The sequence below is a fragment of the Amblyomma americanum genome, chromosome 10 (assembly GCF_052857255.1).
Source record: "Amblyomma americanum isolate KBUSLIRL-KWMA chromosome 10, ASM5285725v1, whole genome shotgun sequence".
NCBI lineage: Eukaryota > Metazoa > Arthropoda > Arachnida > Ixodida > Ixodidae > Amblyomma > Amblyomma americanum.
Genome location: NC_135506.1, coordinates 54945531 through 54961204, shown reverse-complemented (window position 1 = coordinate 54961204; position 15674 = coordinate 54945531). Strand labels below are relative to the sequence as shown.

Genomic DNA, 15674 nt, shown 5'->3' with positions numbered 1-15674 from the left:
CGCTGAAACATTGGGGAAAGAGAAGCCTCCTGACAATACCGAGCACCCAACAGCTGAGACAAGAAACTTTGAGGTGATCTCCTACTACCATGGATTTTCGCATGGGCTGAAAAAAGTTTCCCAGAAATTTGGTGTGAATTTGGTGTTTTCGGGCCCACGAAAGCTTTCTAGTTTTTGCATTCGCATCTCCGGCTCTGAGCGAGAACCTGCCTGCAAAAAAAAGCACCAAACGAAGCTTAAGAAGTGTGTTGTGGGGGTAGTATATTCTATCCCTACTTCGTGTGGAAAAATTTATATAGGGCAGATGGGGCAGTGCTTGAACGAGCGACTCGGGGAACACGGCCGAACGCTGCATTCTGGTATAGCGAGCAACCTGGCCATACATGTGAAAGAGTGCAAAGAATGCTCAGCTTTGCTTAACAGCACCACCATTATCGGCCGCGGAAAATCCAGGCACGAGTGCAAACTGTTAGAAGCGTATTTTATAAAAAAGAACGAACATGTTTGCATAAGCAACCCGTCTATTATCACTGATAAAGAGTGCCATTTTTTATCTGGATTGTAATGACGACTGGACTTCGATGAATGTATGTGCGCTTGCACAAGTAGTGGCTTTAAATACGTGGTAGAATCAATAATAAATCAGTTGAAAGTCCGGTGACAGTCTGTGCGTGTCTTTTCCTGGTCCTGCATCTTTTTTCGCTGTTTTTTTTTCTTCTCTTGAACAAAAGAAGACAGGACGAACGAGAAGACATGGACATGCTCTTGTCAGCGTCTTCTCGTTTGTTCCGTCTTCTTTTGTGTGCTATTTTTTTAAAGGTGTATAGACACCGAACTTCTGGGTGCATGTTTTCTTCTTTATAATGATGCAAAAGGCATTATTATAAATGGATTACCACATGGTATTCTCCTACGACTGCTAAATAATTTATAATCGAATTTCTTCCTCGTGCGGTTTCAGTTTCAACAGCAAAACAATGACTTATGTCTTCAGTGTACTTATAATTCACATGAAACATGAAAAAACAAATATAATTGCTGCTTCATAGTTTTAATTTACTACAGTGCTAAAGCCCCGCCTGCCTCAAGAGCTGGAATGACAGCAAATGTAGAAGCAGTGATTAGATTGCAGTTTTTTCATGCCTCTCGTCGCCTATAAGCGCACAATGACGTCAATCATCGTGCGGCTGTTGAAACTGAGACCGGAACAGCATTACAGAAAAATTTGATTATAAATTATTTAGCGGTCGTAGGCAAATACCATGTGGCGATTCAAGCACAGTAGTGTCTTCCACATCATTGTAGAGAAAATATGCCACCAAAATTACGTGTCTACACTCCTTTTAAGCATGAACCACCAACATGCCCAAACTTATTCTTTTCTAAGGTGCACTTCTATGGCTGTTTCACATATCGGCTGTCATTTATTTCTTTTACTCTGAAACTCTGGTCAAGCACTATATGCTGGAAATGCTCACTTGTCTGAGCTCTAAACTTGCACAGAGAGGATTTTGTCTGTGTAATAACACATATAACACTATGTGCTCCATGCTTCCACAGTAATTTACTGGAATGAAAAAAATATGCGAAGACAATGCCTCCACAAGACAGTGGTAAACACTACCACCCAGTTGTCTGCATTTGGTTCTTTGTGACATTGCACATATTGGTCACATTACAAATTGTGGAATGTCATTTGATATCGTCATTCCCTTGCCTCATATGCAGTGGAAACCCTTCATAATTATGCGTGGTGCTTGTGATGTGAAACAGCAGCTTACTAAAGTAGGCAAGCAGCAGTTCAGCTCGTTCGAAAAAAGTTTAACCGGCACAAAATGCTGGACACGAAAGTATGCAATTCTCCAGAGGGCACCTCAATTTCTTTCGGCGCATGAAGAAAAAAAAAAAACGCAGCTTTCGGTCAACAGAGCTGGGCGAGGAACTAACGAGTATTGGCCCTCTTTAATGATGCCTACCAAAACGCGCGCACATCGACTCCGACAACAGGAAACGCAGTAACAACGACACAGTGCGATCGACACGCACACCACACAGGTATTTCAGAACGGCGCAACCCTGACGGGCAGGATACGGCAGTGTACGCCATCGATGTCCAGCTCCCGCTTCCCGATCAGGAAGTCCGCCTCGTACACCGTCCACGTCTTGATGAGGTGCACGTACGCCACCCTCGTCCGCGCCCAGCCGCCGAACTTCACCTGGGGGCAGCGATCGATAAATTTGAGCAGCTTTCGCCATATCTCGGGATAGTCCACGTCGAACTTGAAGATCACTGTCGTCGACCAGTCGTAGTCGGAGGGAAAAGCCAGCGCCTGGTAGAGCTCGTCGTCCGTCAGGTAGTGCGTGATAACGGCGTCCGCCTGCTCCGAGTCGTGGTCGCCGAGTCGGTAGACCCTGTCGATCCACGGGTCCTCGTCCAACCACGGGTCCAGGTCATCCTCGAGGCAGTCTCCGTGGTACAGGGCTCCCATGCTTCCGCGAGGCAGGAGAACAACGCCGGACGGTCAAGATAGGATTCTTTTTAGAGCTATCCCCTGACGACGCTGCAACTGACACTTGCTTGATCTTCCCACAAAAGCAAGCACAAACGCAACAGCCCTACGACGCCATTCTGCCTCTCGTTGGTCTCGTCGTGAAGTTGACTGATCGCGAGATCACGTTTACGTAATGCTGGCAATCTACCTTGGCAATGCCATGAATCGGCCGCATCACCTGGCTGCGAAATAAAAAGAATGTAAAGAAATAAAAGCTCTTTCAGAGCTAAGCCGGGCTAAGCTTTCCAAACTAGGAATATAGGATTTAGCGATAACAGTCGTAATAAACTGGCCGACTGGCCGCTGTCAGGCTCAGCGCCGGCTGTTAGTTTCGTTTTTAATCACGTAGAAAAAAAAGTGATAAATTTGGTCGCTTCTGAGCGAGTCAAGTTCTTCAATAAATATTGTATCAAAGACAAGCAAAATGGAAGTAGCTGGATGATTAATGAACGAGGAGATAACCTTTTTGATTATGAAGTGATTGACACCTTTTGCGCAAGCACATGACGCGCCATGAAAACAGACCTACTCGTGCATGTGCCATGAGTATTGGTGCATTGGTGTTTAGTACTGTATTTGCGTCAAAGATTGTCAACTTTTGTCAAACTGCCCAGACCGTCAATTACCTTTCATGCATCCAGATGCATTTTATATGTGCTATATGTCTAGGGGTAACTACAAAAAGTTTTCTCGTTTCCGGTTCTTGTTCTGGCCAACATGGCAGCTTCTGTGAACACACAGATGAGCGAACGCGAGCGAAAGTTCGTTCAGATTGGTCTCAGCGAGCAGAAGGCGAAGGAAACTGCAAAAAATGCGGTCCTCTCGCAGAACCTTTTCGACGCCATCCTTGCGGTGAGTCTCAAGCCGGGACGATGCTTTTTCATCGCGATCTTCGGGGCGCGCCGGCACGCCGGCAGTCCCGTTCCAAATGTACCGCGTGCCGCTTTCTTTACGTCATCCGTGAAATTCGATGCTGAGGAATGTCAAACAGCGTTGTCCACTTTATTTACACGCAGAACTCATCTGCTCGTGGCGAAATGGCGCCTTTCTTTCAATTGACAGGCTGAAAAACTCATCGACCAGCCGGTTCCGAAAGCGATGGGAACTCTTCTGTACCACACCGTGACCAAGATGAAAGGACAAATAAAACAGTACGAGCCACTGCTCATCGACTACGTCGCTACGGCCAAGCTGGACTCTGAGGCGAAGCTCACGGGTACGCAAGCTGCGTGTCACGAGCGCACGATGAGTGGGAGCAGTTACGCTAGCTTGCTTTTACGGCCTTGTCGTGCTTGGCAGGCAGATTTCCATCACCCTGCTTACGTTCGGCCTGTGCGAAAGCTTGCTTGGCGGCATTTATTTTTAGTTTCTTCTGGGCAGCTTGCGGCGTGCTGGGCGCATTGAGCGCTTGAAGCTATCGAAATTCAATCTTATTTTTTGTGTCCGAAGTGGAAGAGTCGACTCGCAGCTATCTGGCACGGCGCCGTGTTCGATCAGTGCTAAAAATAATAATAATAAATACTGGAACAATGGGTCCCGTCCTCCAGTGACGTGCCTGAAGGTTTCTGCGAAGAAAAGTTGTAGCAGTTTGCATCGAGAGGATTGTAGCTGTCCTCACTGAGGCGGTTTGGCAAAGGAAAGTTTCCATTTCATTTCAGGCAGGCAGTTCCTCTTGTTACTGTAACACTTCGACTGCAAAATTCTGCAGAGAGAATTTTTTTTTTTTGTATCATGGGCGCCAGAAATAACTGAGAAACCACAACTGGCTGACAAAAACCAACCCAGAAAATTGCAGAGAGACTTTATGAATCTGCTTATATGATTATATAAGATGAAAGCAAGGTGGAAGATGTTTGTAAGCTTGGAGCTAGTGACGTGAACTGTGTGGCAGCAACTGTGTGGCAGCATGTTCAAGCCCGTATTTGCTACCTGGAAATATTTGAAAGAAAAATTAATGCATAAAGATATGGTAGTGGCTACCTTCAGAAACAGCCCTTTATTTGTATGGAAAGGAAGCTGGCTGCGGTAGTGCCTGGAGTTCTTATCTAATAGTCATTTGTATTATTGGCACTGAAGAGCGAAACACATTGTATTCAAATGGTTTTAAAACACGTTCAGGAACTAGCCCCTCTTCTACTCCTTGCTTGTCATTGCATGCGCACAACAGTCTAGTGGGCAACATGATGACGGGGTACAGTGCTCACTGTGGGTAAAAATGTATGTACAAGTGTGCATGCCATTTTGTTCCTGTTTCCTGTAGGCACCAAACTACTTTCTTGAGTAATGACTCTATGTCACATTGAAGATTGCTTCTGAAAACATCATCTAGTGCATTTGTTCTGTGTCCCTTGCTCTGTTTTTTCTCTAGTGTTCCAGGATTCTTCTAACTATGCCCCGTCTATAACACGGTCACACAAATGACACCAATATAAAGGTGCTGGAATGGGTGCTTGGGCCATGTTTAATACATTTTAGGGCTAATAGCTGAAAAGTAACATGCTTGACCATAGACTTCATCATAGAAGTGGGCTTGGAAGCTTGACGTATTTCAGGAAAAGCTAGTCGGATACAACACAAGAACGAAACGGCTTTTCCCCAACAAGGGGCACCCTGCCAGCCATTGGCGTCGGCAGATTCTCATGAACCTGCTAGCATGACAATACAGGAAAGGGACTATATCCCCGATCATGGAGGAAGGGGACTGTCCCCTTGCATCTGCCATTCCCTGTATTGTCAGGCTAGCAGGCTCATGAGAATCAGCCGGCGCCATTGGCTGGAAGAGGGCTCTTTGACGGAGAAAAGCCACTTGGTACATGAGTTGTATCCGACTATAGTAGAGCGTGTGACATATGCTGGGTGTGAGCCTGCATAAGCCATTTATTCATGTGTGCTTTTACTAGGCTAGCTGCAGGGCATGTGAACTGTGTCTACGAATACCAAAGAGCATCTAGTCACTACTGCTGAAAATAGCACAAAATAACAAAAGCGCCCTTATGCTTTTCCATGAGCAAAGGTGTTACAGCATAGTGATTTATGTCTTGTTGATGACAGTTTTAGTGCACCATGGCTGCCTCTAAGAAACGGAAAACATTGTGGTGGCATTTAATGACAATGCAAAGCAGTTCATTGGTGATGTGAAGGAAGCATCGCTTTTCATCACAAAATTGAATTAAAGAGACGTAAACCATAGTAAATTATGACAGATATGTTCGAATGATAAAACATGCGCCTGAGAACATATAGGTCATATTTTACCAAGACAAGAACACGTGGCTGTATACACCCGTGATACTAAGGTTTCATTGCAGAATCTTGCTTCAGTTTGTTTTTTGAGATTTTTTGATGCCAAGTTATGTAAATTTTCATTTCGTAGCTACGCACCTCTCGGTTCTGTCAATATGTCGTAGCATCTTTTCATTTTCACCATAATCTCTATACACGTTTTGATCAGTTTCCGGTTCCTGTAAGTGTAAGGCTTGTGTTAAATTTAATGGGCACTGCATCAGTGGTGCTGCATCTGCTGGCACCTTGCTGTCAACATACGGCATCCTCTCCCATTGCCTTGCAAATGATTTTATAGTCCTACGACTGTATGAAGGGGACCCTAGATGTGATAACTGGCAATGCCTAGTAATATCATGGGGTGAAAGACACTCGTGAATAGGCTGTTTGCAAGAGGCATTCTGGTGACGGATTCTTGTATGCCTCTTGCTTCCACCTTGCACAGCGGCCATGGACTACCTGCTCATGCACCCGGAGCCCCCTCTTGACAAGAATGCATTTGAATCATTCAGCGGCGTTGGCGTCGTCGTCTCACCCGACCAAATTGAGAAAGCTGTTGAGGATGTCATTGCCAAGCACCGTGAGAAGCTGGTGGAGGACCGATACCAGTTCAATGTTGGCATTCTGCTTGGTAAGAAAGAGACACTGTTCTACCTTCTTTGTGGCATTGCAACTAGGAACAAAATGTGTCTTTATTTATTTTTTTTAGATTCAATTTAATGTGGTTGCCTTTTGCAGAAAGTGCTGCCATATTGCCATACCCTTATGAATAATATGCCCACGTGAGGTTTTGATAAACTTAATGAGGGCCATGTGGTAGCGCTCATCATTGCAGCCATCTTAAAGGGGCTGCGAAGCACGGTTACACTTCAGATGGGTTCTTTACGTCACACAGATGCTGACTCAAAAAGAATTACGAGAATCGATGCATAGGAACGGGAGTTATTCAATGAAGAAATTTCAAAATACAAGCAAACAAAATGCTACCCTCAACTCGATTTTCGCGCAGCTTCCCATTCCCATTTCACTCTCCCAATGACGACACTTAGTGCAACCAATCAAAACAGCCTATCTGAGCACGTGGCAAAAGTTTGCACTCCATGGTTGCCTGTTCTCTGTAACTCGTTCATGCCAAGGCTGGCAGCACCGTTTGCATGGTTACAACAACCATGTGAATGCCCAGCGATGCTTCATCGTCTCGTCAACGGCGCAGAAGAGAACACTGATCAGTGACGTTCCTTTACTTATAAATCCGAACTCGAGCGTGAGATACTGCGACAGTGTGACAGCCTGCGCAAGATATCAGGCACATTTAGCATAGCGCGTGCCACTACTGCTTACTGCAAACCATCGCCCGTCGCTCCTAGCGCGCTGGTTGGTCACGACGAGCAAGGAGCGCGCGCTGTTGACGGGAATGTGGCGCCATCTGCCGCAGCCGCCCCGTGATCCTCCACAAGCTGACGATGCGCACTGCCTGCTAAATGTGAAACGAACGCATCCTTCCTTGGGACCGAAACAGACGCTTATAGAGTGCAATGGCTCGATCGAATCAATTCCACAAAGCCGCTCTCAGATACATAGAGTAGCCATAAGTGTTGAGTGCTAGGTCGTAGGATGTTCACAGAGAGACGCAAAGTCCTTGGATCTCACAGAGAGCGGCCTGAGTCCTGAGCAGTCAACAAGTCCAGTGGGAAGTAGATTTTCAAACCAGAATTCAGGGTTTCCAGCGCACATGGGAGAAGTATCGAAGACATATCGCAACCGAAACGAGACGGCACACGCCAAGGCACGCGAGCTCGCACCGCGCCGGCGACCGTTGTCCATGGGACAGCACCAAAGACTGCTTGACCAGCTACAACGAAATTACCAAGGCCCTCTGCCTGGCCCTCCGAACGTTCCCTCCGCCCAGCGACAAGCTGGACAGGGCGGACGCGATGGCCCTCAGACAACTGCAGATGCTCACGTACCCCAACCTGGAACAATACCACAGGCTCTACCGCGGCACATACCCGACAAATATATCCAAGGTCTCCTACGCTGATATAGCCACTTTAACTTACATGCTCTGGGACTGTAACAAAAACCCGCACGGTGCTAACTCTGGAACCCTCCCGCCGCGGTGGGCCGCTGCCTTGCGCAGCCCCAGCCTCGGTGACCAACTCTGGGCCGTCCAGCAGGCCCGCGAGGCGACGGCGAGGCAACACCTCGACGTCCCCACGTGGAAGACCTAAGTCCTCCTCGGCGAAAGCTCTGCAGGACTTTAAATGAAGTTGCTACCAACCAAAATAGGATAGCGAACTGCAGATCATGAGCTGCAATGTGACATTGTTACAAACAGGACAGCAGTTTTGAGTGTCCAGATGCCTGTTGTTTTCATAATGTAAAGAACGTTCCGTTTGCTCAAATAGTACACTTTGGCAGGGTTGTTGAAAGGGTTGCAGTAATGACAGTGCACTGCCTTCATCAGCAAAGCCAGCACTCGTGGTTTGCATAAACACAGCAGAAATGGTTTATGAAAAAACCCATGGTGGTTATAGCTTCAACCTTCAGTTTAATTGAGGCCATTTATCATTCAAATGGCATGAGTTTGGCAAACAATGTTTGCATTCCCATTGGTTTTGTTTGTCACACCCAGTCCCACAGCCAAGCCTATACATGTGCCTTGTGTTGACCTCCATGTGCCGTGCAATGGGAAAGGAGGAGGATGCGAGTTATTTCTCCTTCCCTGCTGCAGCGGAGGCCCGTTCCAAGCTGCCTTTTGCCGAGGGCAAGTACATCAAGAACGAGGTGGACCTCCAGGTGCTGCATCTGCTTGGCCCTAAGTCGGACGCTGACCTCCAGAAAGCGGCTCGGCCTAAGACCAAAGTGGGTGGTGTTGTCATCAATAGCCATGCACTTCACTGCCACAACTGCATGAGAGTGGGGGTGGTGACTGGCCCAGAGTCTTCTTGTAACTGAAGCTTTGAATTTGACACCATTTCAATTAGTCATTGCGGTTCTACATTTTTCTCTAAGCAACAACAAGCTTAATTTACTCAGCAGAACATTTACCTGAAGTAAAAAAGCCACGCTTTGTCAACGGATTTCTAATATTGGACCGCTGTAATGTGCTACCTGGGCAAGGCCCGAATCCTGCTGGCTCCATCCGATTGGCAGGGAAACCGGCAGTGGGGCAGTGCCTGATGATTGTGCTGGTGCACCCCCTGCGTCGGCACTGGCCCGCAGTATCGGATCTGGCCATGGAGGGAAAAAAAACATGCATTCTGACATTTCCCATCTGTACAAAATGTAAGTTTTCTTTTGTGTATGGGTTTGTGTCAGGAGAGTTTACAGTAACTGTGGGTTGAATAATCTACTACTGATAGCTTGGACGATTTTTTTTTTCAGTAGCAGAGAAGAATTTTCATGGCTGAAACAAAAAAAAAAGTTATGTGGCTTAATCATCTAGTGGTAGTTCATTTTTAGAGACTGATTTATAATTTCAGATGAGTCTAATTTTTCAGGATACTATGTACACAAATGTGTATGATGTGAACTCTGGGCTTTTTCTTAGGGTGTGTTACACCTAGCAGCAGTTTCTTTGTTTGAAGCCAATTTAGTATGGTTAGCAAATAGGGTGCTTTTTTTTGCTGACTAGGAAATGCAGTAATATTTCCTAAAACGATCAGCTTGGTAACATGTCCTCCATGCAGATTCCATGCAGAGGGAAGCGATGGCTGTGTAAAAAGACTGTAAAAAAGAGCCATTGCTTCCCTCTGCATGGAATCTGCACTTCGAAAGTCGTGCCTGCATGAAATGCATGATAGTTTTGAACATCAGGTACGCAGACTTTTGGCTGCAGGCTTCCCTTGTTTGCTTCTTGTGGCTGTTGCCGAAACCCTCCTAGAAATTGGACACAGACGAAAGATGGCTGAAACAGAACATATGAAGGCCAAACGTGAGGTAAAGCCTTATGTTCACAAGGCTTCACACAACCCTGAAAAAAATGTGGCCAGCAGGCACAATGTGCCACTTGTTTTGCTCACCGCCAGATAAGTTGACGAAGCTATGCCCTTTCGTTTGCAGTGTTGATTAGCGCGGTTGCAAAAAGCAGCACGAAGAAGCCTTTGTCAGTTGTGCCTTAGGAGTGCTGTCCTGCGGAAGGCGCTATATTAGGCGGACAGGTTGTTGCCCCAATGACCGTTTAATGGAGCATTTGCAAAACCTAACAACAAGATAAGCTTGTGAGTTTAATTCTGCATGTAACAGAATGCAAGTGCGAGCCACGTTTCCAAAAAGCAAAGGCTCTGGACACATGTACAGTGCTAAACCAAGACTATTAGGCCTTCAACATACACAAAAAGGCGGACCAGTGCATCAGCGACGCTTCGATATTGTGGTACTCTGCTGAGTGCGATTTTCTGGAAAAGTGTACAAAACAAAGCTGAAAGACTTTCGTTTTTATTTCTTTCACTGGTTGCTGTTGCTTGATGCATTTTGTTCATTCGTATCTTGTTCACATCATAATCATTTCTTGTTACTTGTTACCTGCTTTGCCATACAGTGAAAGTAGACAAGTGAGTGTGAGTCATGACAGTAGCATGTTTACGGCTGGCACAGCCCCATAGTGCACATGTGATGTAATAAAGCCTATATAATACCACCCCTGGTGTGAAAAATAAATGAGTTGTTAGTAGCGTTCTTCACTCTTGTGTCGTCCTCTCTGTGGTCTTCGTAATGGTGCTGCGTCCAATTTTCAAAGAATTATTAAAGCGGGTTCACAGCTCACAGCATTGCCATAGAACAAAAAATAAAGAATGCTATGTCTTTTTACGAGCTTTTTTTTGTTAAGATTAGGCTTGGGCCCTGAGAAATTTGACTCGTAAGTTGTTTCTTGAGCAGGTGTTCAGCATTCAGAAGGTTGTATGGAAGCGAAAGATGGTTGGCAATTGCTGTTGTGCACTTGTGTGTAGGCCTTGCTGGCAGTGCTGAACTGGAGTTGTTAAATTTTGCTGTTGAGAATGTCTGTCCTGCCAGAGTTTGCTCTCAGAGAATTCTCTTGCACCGAGTGCTGCAAGCCCACAACAGGTGATTTCTGGGAGGTTCTCTATAGTTTCTCTTGTATTTTTTTTTTTTAGGAAATATTTTCAGTTCGTACATTTTTCGAGTTTTTTTTTTTCTGTGCTGAAGCCAGTGCCTCTTTTACTGCACGGAGGCTGTGCATGAACTGGAACTAAAATATTCGGCCTCTAAACTTTCAGGGAGGCAAGGAGCGCACTAAGACATGTTCCCCTCGTGACACATTGTCAGTCGAACTGCAGCCAAGTAACGGTGAGATCACGACTTTCTACAGATGCGCACTATTTTGCCTGGGGCTTTGTTGGATGTCTGACAGCATGTGTGCGTACAGGCTACCTCAAACGGCTGAGATGCACTATTGTTTATACTAGCTGATTTATAGTCCCTGCATTTGGGGGGTAGTCTTTAAGGTTCTGCAAAACACACACGTTTAAAAAGCAAAGTCATAACCTCACTCATGTGGCAGTTGGTCTCTGGCAAAAAGACGCTGCAACAAAGTATGCAGCACCGTATGCATTTAGCATTGCCTTCTTCATTTCCTCATAATCTTCCGCAGTTTTCGTCTGTGCATTACATGATTGCTTTGTGTCATAATGCTTTGTTCTGCAAGCATGCTCTGTGTTAATGCTTTCTGCTTCTTTTTTGTCTTTCATGGTGCTCTTTGTGCTTTCACCTTCTCCAATGCTCCATTGTTTGTGCTTTCTCCTTCATCCCTCTCTCATATCATTTGGGTCCTGTCATGCACTTTGTAAAAACCATGCTGCGCGCCTCTTGCTTGCCTGGAATGAGTTAGCAAGGTCAGGACTCGGTCACCGGCGAAAGACGATGCATTCCACAACGTCGGGTAAGGGGGCATGCAGATTCTTCACTCTGCCTTTCTTTCTCTTTTTATATTTGCATTGCATGCAGTTAACAAAGCTGTGAAAATTAGGGCCCAAGAATACCTTTGCTAAGAGCTCTTAAGTGCCATGAAAGATTGGCTGAAACTGCAAATACTGTAGCATAGGAGAGGCTAACATAATATTTAGATATTGTCACGTGTGAATGCGGGAGATAACTGATCACAAGAGATAGCGGCAGGCTTCGACGAACGTCTTGACCACAGCTCCAGATTGCTTCTTCTTTTTCTTTTGAGGCGGCGCGTGCTAGCGGAATGCACTGTATCACTGCTCACCCCCGGAAAGAAAGAGCATCGTCCCGATGCATAGCCTGTGTGTTTAAAAAAAAAATTCACTAGGGAAAGCATGATGTGCACGCGAAAGCCCAGCTCTACCGCTGTCGCTCGTAGTAAGGCTTGAGACGGACAACGTGTACCACCTCAGGGTGCAGGGATCGCCGAGACTTCTGAAAGCCATCAGGAACGACCTCATAGTTGAGGTCTCCAATTGGCCTGATCACTTTGTAGAGTCCAAAATACCGGCAGAGGAGCTTTTCGCTTAGTCCGCGTCGGCGAATGGGAAACCAGACCCACACACGGTCTCCTGATGTGTACCGAGCATCGCAGCGTCGGAGGTTATAGTGTTGGGCATCTCCGCATTGTTGGTCAAGAATCCGCACTCTGGCCAGCTGACGAGCCTCTTCAGCGAGGTGCAGGAAGGTGTGAAGATCCGCATTCAGGTCGATGTCGTCCACATGCGGTAACACACTGTCAGATCGCTGTCACTTCCACTTCCTCTTTTTGAGGCAGCACGTGCTTCAAGTCAGCGCTAAGCATACATGCGGAATGACAGTATTATTCAAAGGTGACTCTGTTGTCTGCAGAAAGGGCTTATTATTCACAGCCTTTGTTAAAAGTGTACAATTCTAGCATTTTGTTTCTGGACTATGTTGTTGTGCACCACCAGTGCTCCAGATCTTTTGGAAGAGAGCAACTCTCATCAGCATCTCTCAGCTCTACATGGCTCGGAAGCCAATCTGTTGGACTCTGTGCTTTTGACAGAAGCTGTACACATCCAGAAATGACAATAAAAATACAGTAAAACCTTGATAATTCGAAGAATTTCTGTGGTCTCATAGTTTCTAGTGTAAATTTTACTGGATAATTCAGATCGGCGGCCTGTGCCATCCCAGCTAATTCGAAGATCTTGATTGCCATGTGGGAATGCCTGATCCCGATTTTCACACGAACCCAGTGAAGCGGCAGTCCTGTGGAGCCAAGAGGTAATGCCACAGAGCGATGCCGATGCTTAATAAGCGAAGTATCCCAGCCCAAGTACTCCCAGCAAAAAAAAAACTCGACGGGCACTTAAGGCTGCTTCCATGCTGTTAAGGTGAAAGCAGTAGTGTTGCATAGTGAGTGTTCGACCTCAATTCAGGTTGCACACTGAGAAATAAAATGAATGAATGAATACCTGGCATAAAGCCTATGAATACCATCCCTCAGACATTGCAACAGTGACCAGGAAAGTCAAACAACGCTGTGTGTATGCATTGAAGTGTCATGAGTGAAGGATTCATAGATGACGGGGTGGCTTGCTCTTTTCTTTCATTGTTCCAACCTGGTCAGACGGCTTGTCTGCCGACACCGGTGCCAACACGATGGAGGAGCTTTTCCGAACTAAGGTGCACTTCCACAAACCCGGCGAGAACCACAAGACGGAAGGGTACATTGTCACCGAGACCACCATGGCGCACCTCAAGAACCACCTCAAGGTTACCGGTGGCAAGGTGGGCTGTCAATATTGCAGCATTATATAGAGACTGGCATCTGCTGCAGTGATAACAGAGTTGCTTGCGATTGGGCTAGTGAGTTGACCTTGTCTTGAACGTGTTCAGACGAAAACACAATAAAAATGCACAGAAAGATGTGTGTTATGCACGCTGCACGGTGTCTTCATCTGAATATATTCACACTGGCTCCCCACGATGATGTTGCAAATTTTTCAGCACACTGTGCAGACTCGTTTAAACGTACGCTTTTCACGGGGATAATTTTTTGCATCTACCTTGTTCAAAACGCATGTGGTGTTCATACGTGCATGTTTCATGTTGTGTGAATGGAAGGTGGTTACTTTTGCAATTTTTCTCATCCAGCTGAGATTTTGCTGTAATCTGCTGCCCGTACAGATGAACTAAACAGTACTGCTGCTGCTCTTGTTGGCACCTGTTTTTGCTCTTTCCTTGACTGATGGTTGCACCTGTCCATTCAGCTTGTTGGGCCTAGTTTTTTGTATCCATGTCCTCAGGTCATGGCTGAATTTAATTTCAGCCAAGTGGACCAGGTAATTTTGGATGGATATCATTAAATGAAATTAACTGCAAAGAACACAAATTACAAGCAGCACAAAACAAATTACTGCTGAAATATCGTTCTTACGAGACCTGTATGCACAAATGATGGTCTAGCAGACAGTGGCATGGAAGACAGACTACCGTATTTAGACGTCAATAACGTGCAAATATAACATAAAGCGGGGGGGTTGTACTCATAAAAAAAAGGAAAAAGTTATTATTACGATTATAACCTGGGCTCACAACTTTAAGGGCAACGGTTTTCGAGGATGCACCTATTACGAGGATGTGGCACCTCTTTCCTGCTTTTTTCTTTCACCCCAACCTTCCCTTTCCCCACAGCCCCCCATTTTTTTTTTTGTCTCCATCTATGGTCACGAGGTTGCCAGAAGTTTGGTTTCTCCTCGCAACTCGCGAGTCTGGCGGTAAAGCTGCCTTGACAACCAGCGAAAAAAATTTGTGTTATATGCTGACCTTGGTTTCGGATATAGCGTGAAATGCGTTCTCGGAAATATAATTTACAAAAAAGAACTCGCGGTACAATCATGCAAATACAATAACATGTAAAAGGGCAGGGCATGGGCTGGAAATTTAATTGCATCGATCTGTAGCCTTGTGAATGATTGGGTTGTTTTTTGCTGAATCATCTGCTTACTCTTTGGTACATCCAGGGAACCTGTTTTAAAGGGGCATCCAGCACAAGTAACTCCATCTAAGTTTTGTTCTTAGTATAAATTGGGTCTCTGGCTTTTTCTGGGTATGTTGTGTATCCGGCGGCAGAAGCAGCAGTTATTGCTGAGAAAATTGCGTTTAAAAATTTTCCCTCCACTCAGTTCGAACTTCTGACCTCTACACCAAAAATGACCCTGTGATCACCATTTTGAAGTGGACGATGATGCAGCCTAGTCACTGGGAACTGGACCAAAAAACTGTGTCAACACACTTCAGTTCACTTGTGTTCTTTTATCTTATAAAAGCTTCTTTTTTCAGTGGAAACGGCTTCTTTGTCGTTACCTGTATACTGTGCGATGTCAGTGCATGGTAAAGAACACCAAGTGGTAGAAATAATCCATAGGCCTGCACTAAGGCGTCCCTCATAGCCTCAGTCGATTTGGGACGCGAGGCCCCCTGAACTAGACTAAACCATAGAACACAGTAATCTCTCGACACAGACCATCTTCAATTTGTCCTTAGTATCTGTCAGTGATTGCCTGTATTGACAGTGGTGTGGAACTTGGACTCATGCCGTAATGCAGTAACTGGCTCTCCCTTCGTGTCCGATTTTGTCAGGTGCGGACACGTTTCCCGCCAGAGCCCAACGGCATCCTGCACATAGGGCATGCTAAGGCCATCAACGTGAACTTCGGCTATGCCAAGTCACAGGGCGGCGTCTGCTTCCTACGCTATGACGACACCAACCCCGAGAAGGAAGAGGAGCGTTTTTTTGCCGGAATCCAGGACATGGTGCAGTGGCTCGGTAAGCCATCGGACGGGCGTTGCTAGTATTATCGAATTGGGTTCGCCTGTCGGAATGGTCTTGAGTGTTGTTGT

General features: G+C 45.9%; 2 protein-coding genes across 2 annotated transcripts in view; one reads left to right on the top strand and one right to left on the bottom strand.

The window, feature by feature from the left end:
- Positions 1-1915: 1915 nt before the first annotated feature.
- LOC144106938 (uncharacterized) lies at positions 1916-2711 on the bottom strand. Its single transcript, XM_077639896.1, has one exon. The coding sequence runs from the start codon at positions 2487-2489 to the stop codon at positions 2061-2063; it is 429 nt and encodes a 142-aa protein (XP_077496022.1). The 5' UTR covers positions 2490-2711; the 3' UTR covers positions 1916-2060.
- A 469-nt stretch (positions 2712-3180) lies between these two features.
- Positions 3181-15674, top strand: part of GlnRS (Glutaminyl-tRNA synthetase) — a 29902-nt gene continuing 17408 nt past the window's right edge. Inside the window, exons 1-7 of the mRNA XM_077640442.1 lie at positions 3181-3404; positions 3615-3768; positions 6280-6465; positions 8569-8699; positions 11075-11144; positions 13399-13559; positions 15414-15600. Of these exons, the coding sequence (XP_077496568.1) occupies positions 3270-3404; positions 3615-3768; positions 6280-6465; positions 8569-8699; positions 11075-11144; positions 13399-13559; positions 15414-15600 (1024 nt within the window). The 5' untranslated portion in view covers positions 3181-3269. The remainder of the gene's footprint in view (positions 3405-3614; positions 3769-6279; positions 6466-8568; positions 8700-11074; positions 11145-13398; positions 13560-15413; positions 15601-15674) is intronic.

Excerpts from the sequence above, each read along its gene's own strand:
- LOC144106938 (XM_077639896.1), bottom strand. The coding sequence starts at position 2,489 with ATGGGAGCCCTGTACCACGGAGACTGCCTCGAGGATGACCTGGACCCG.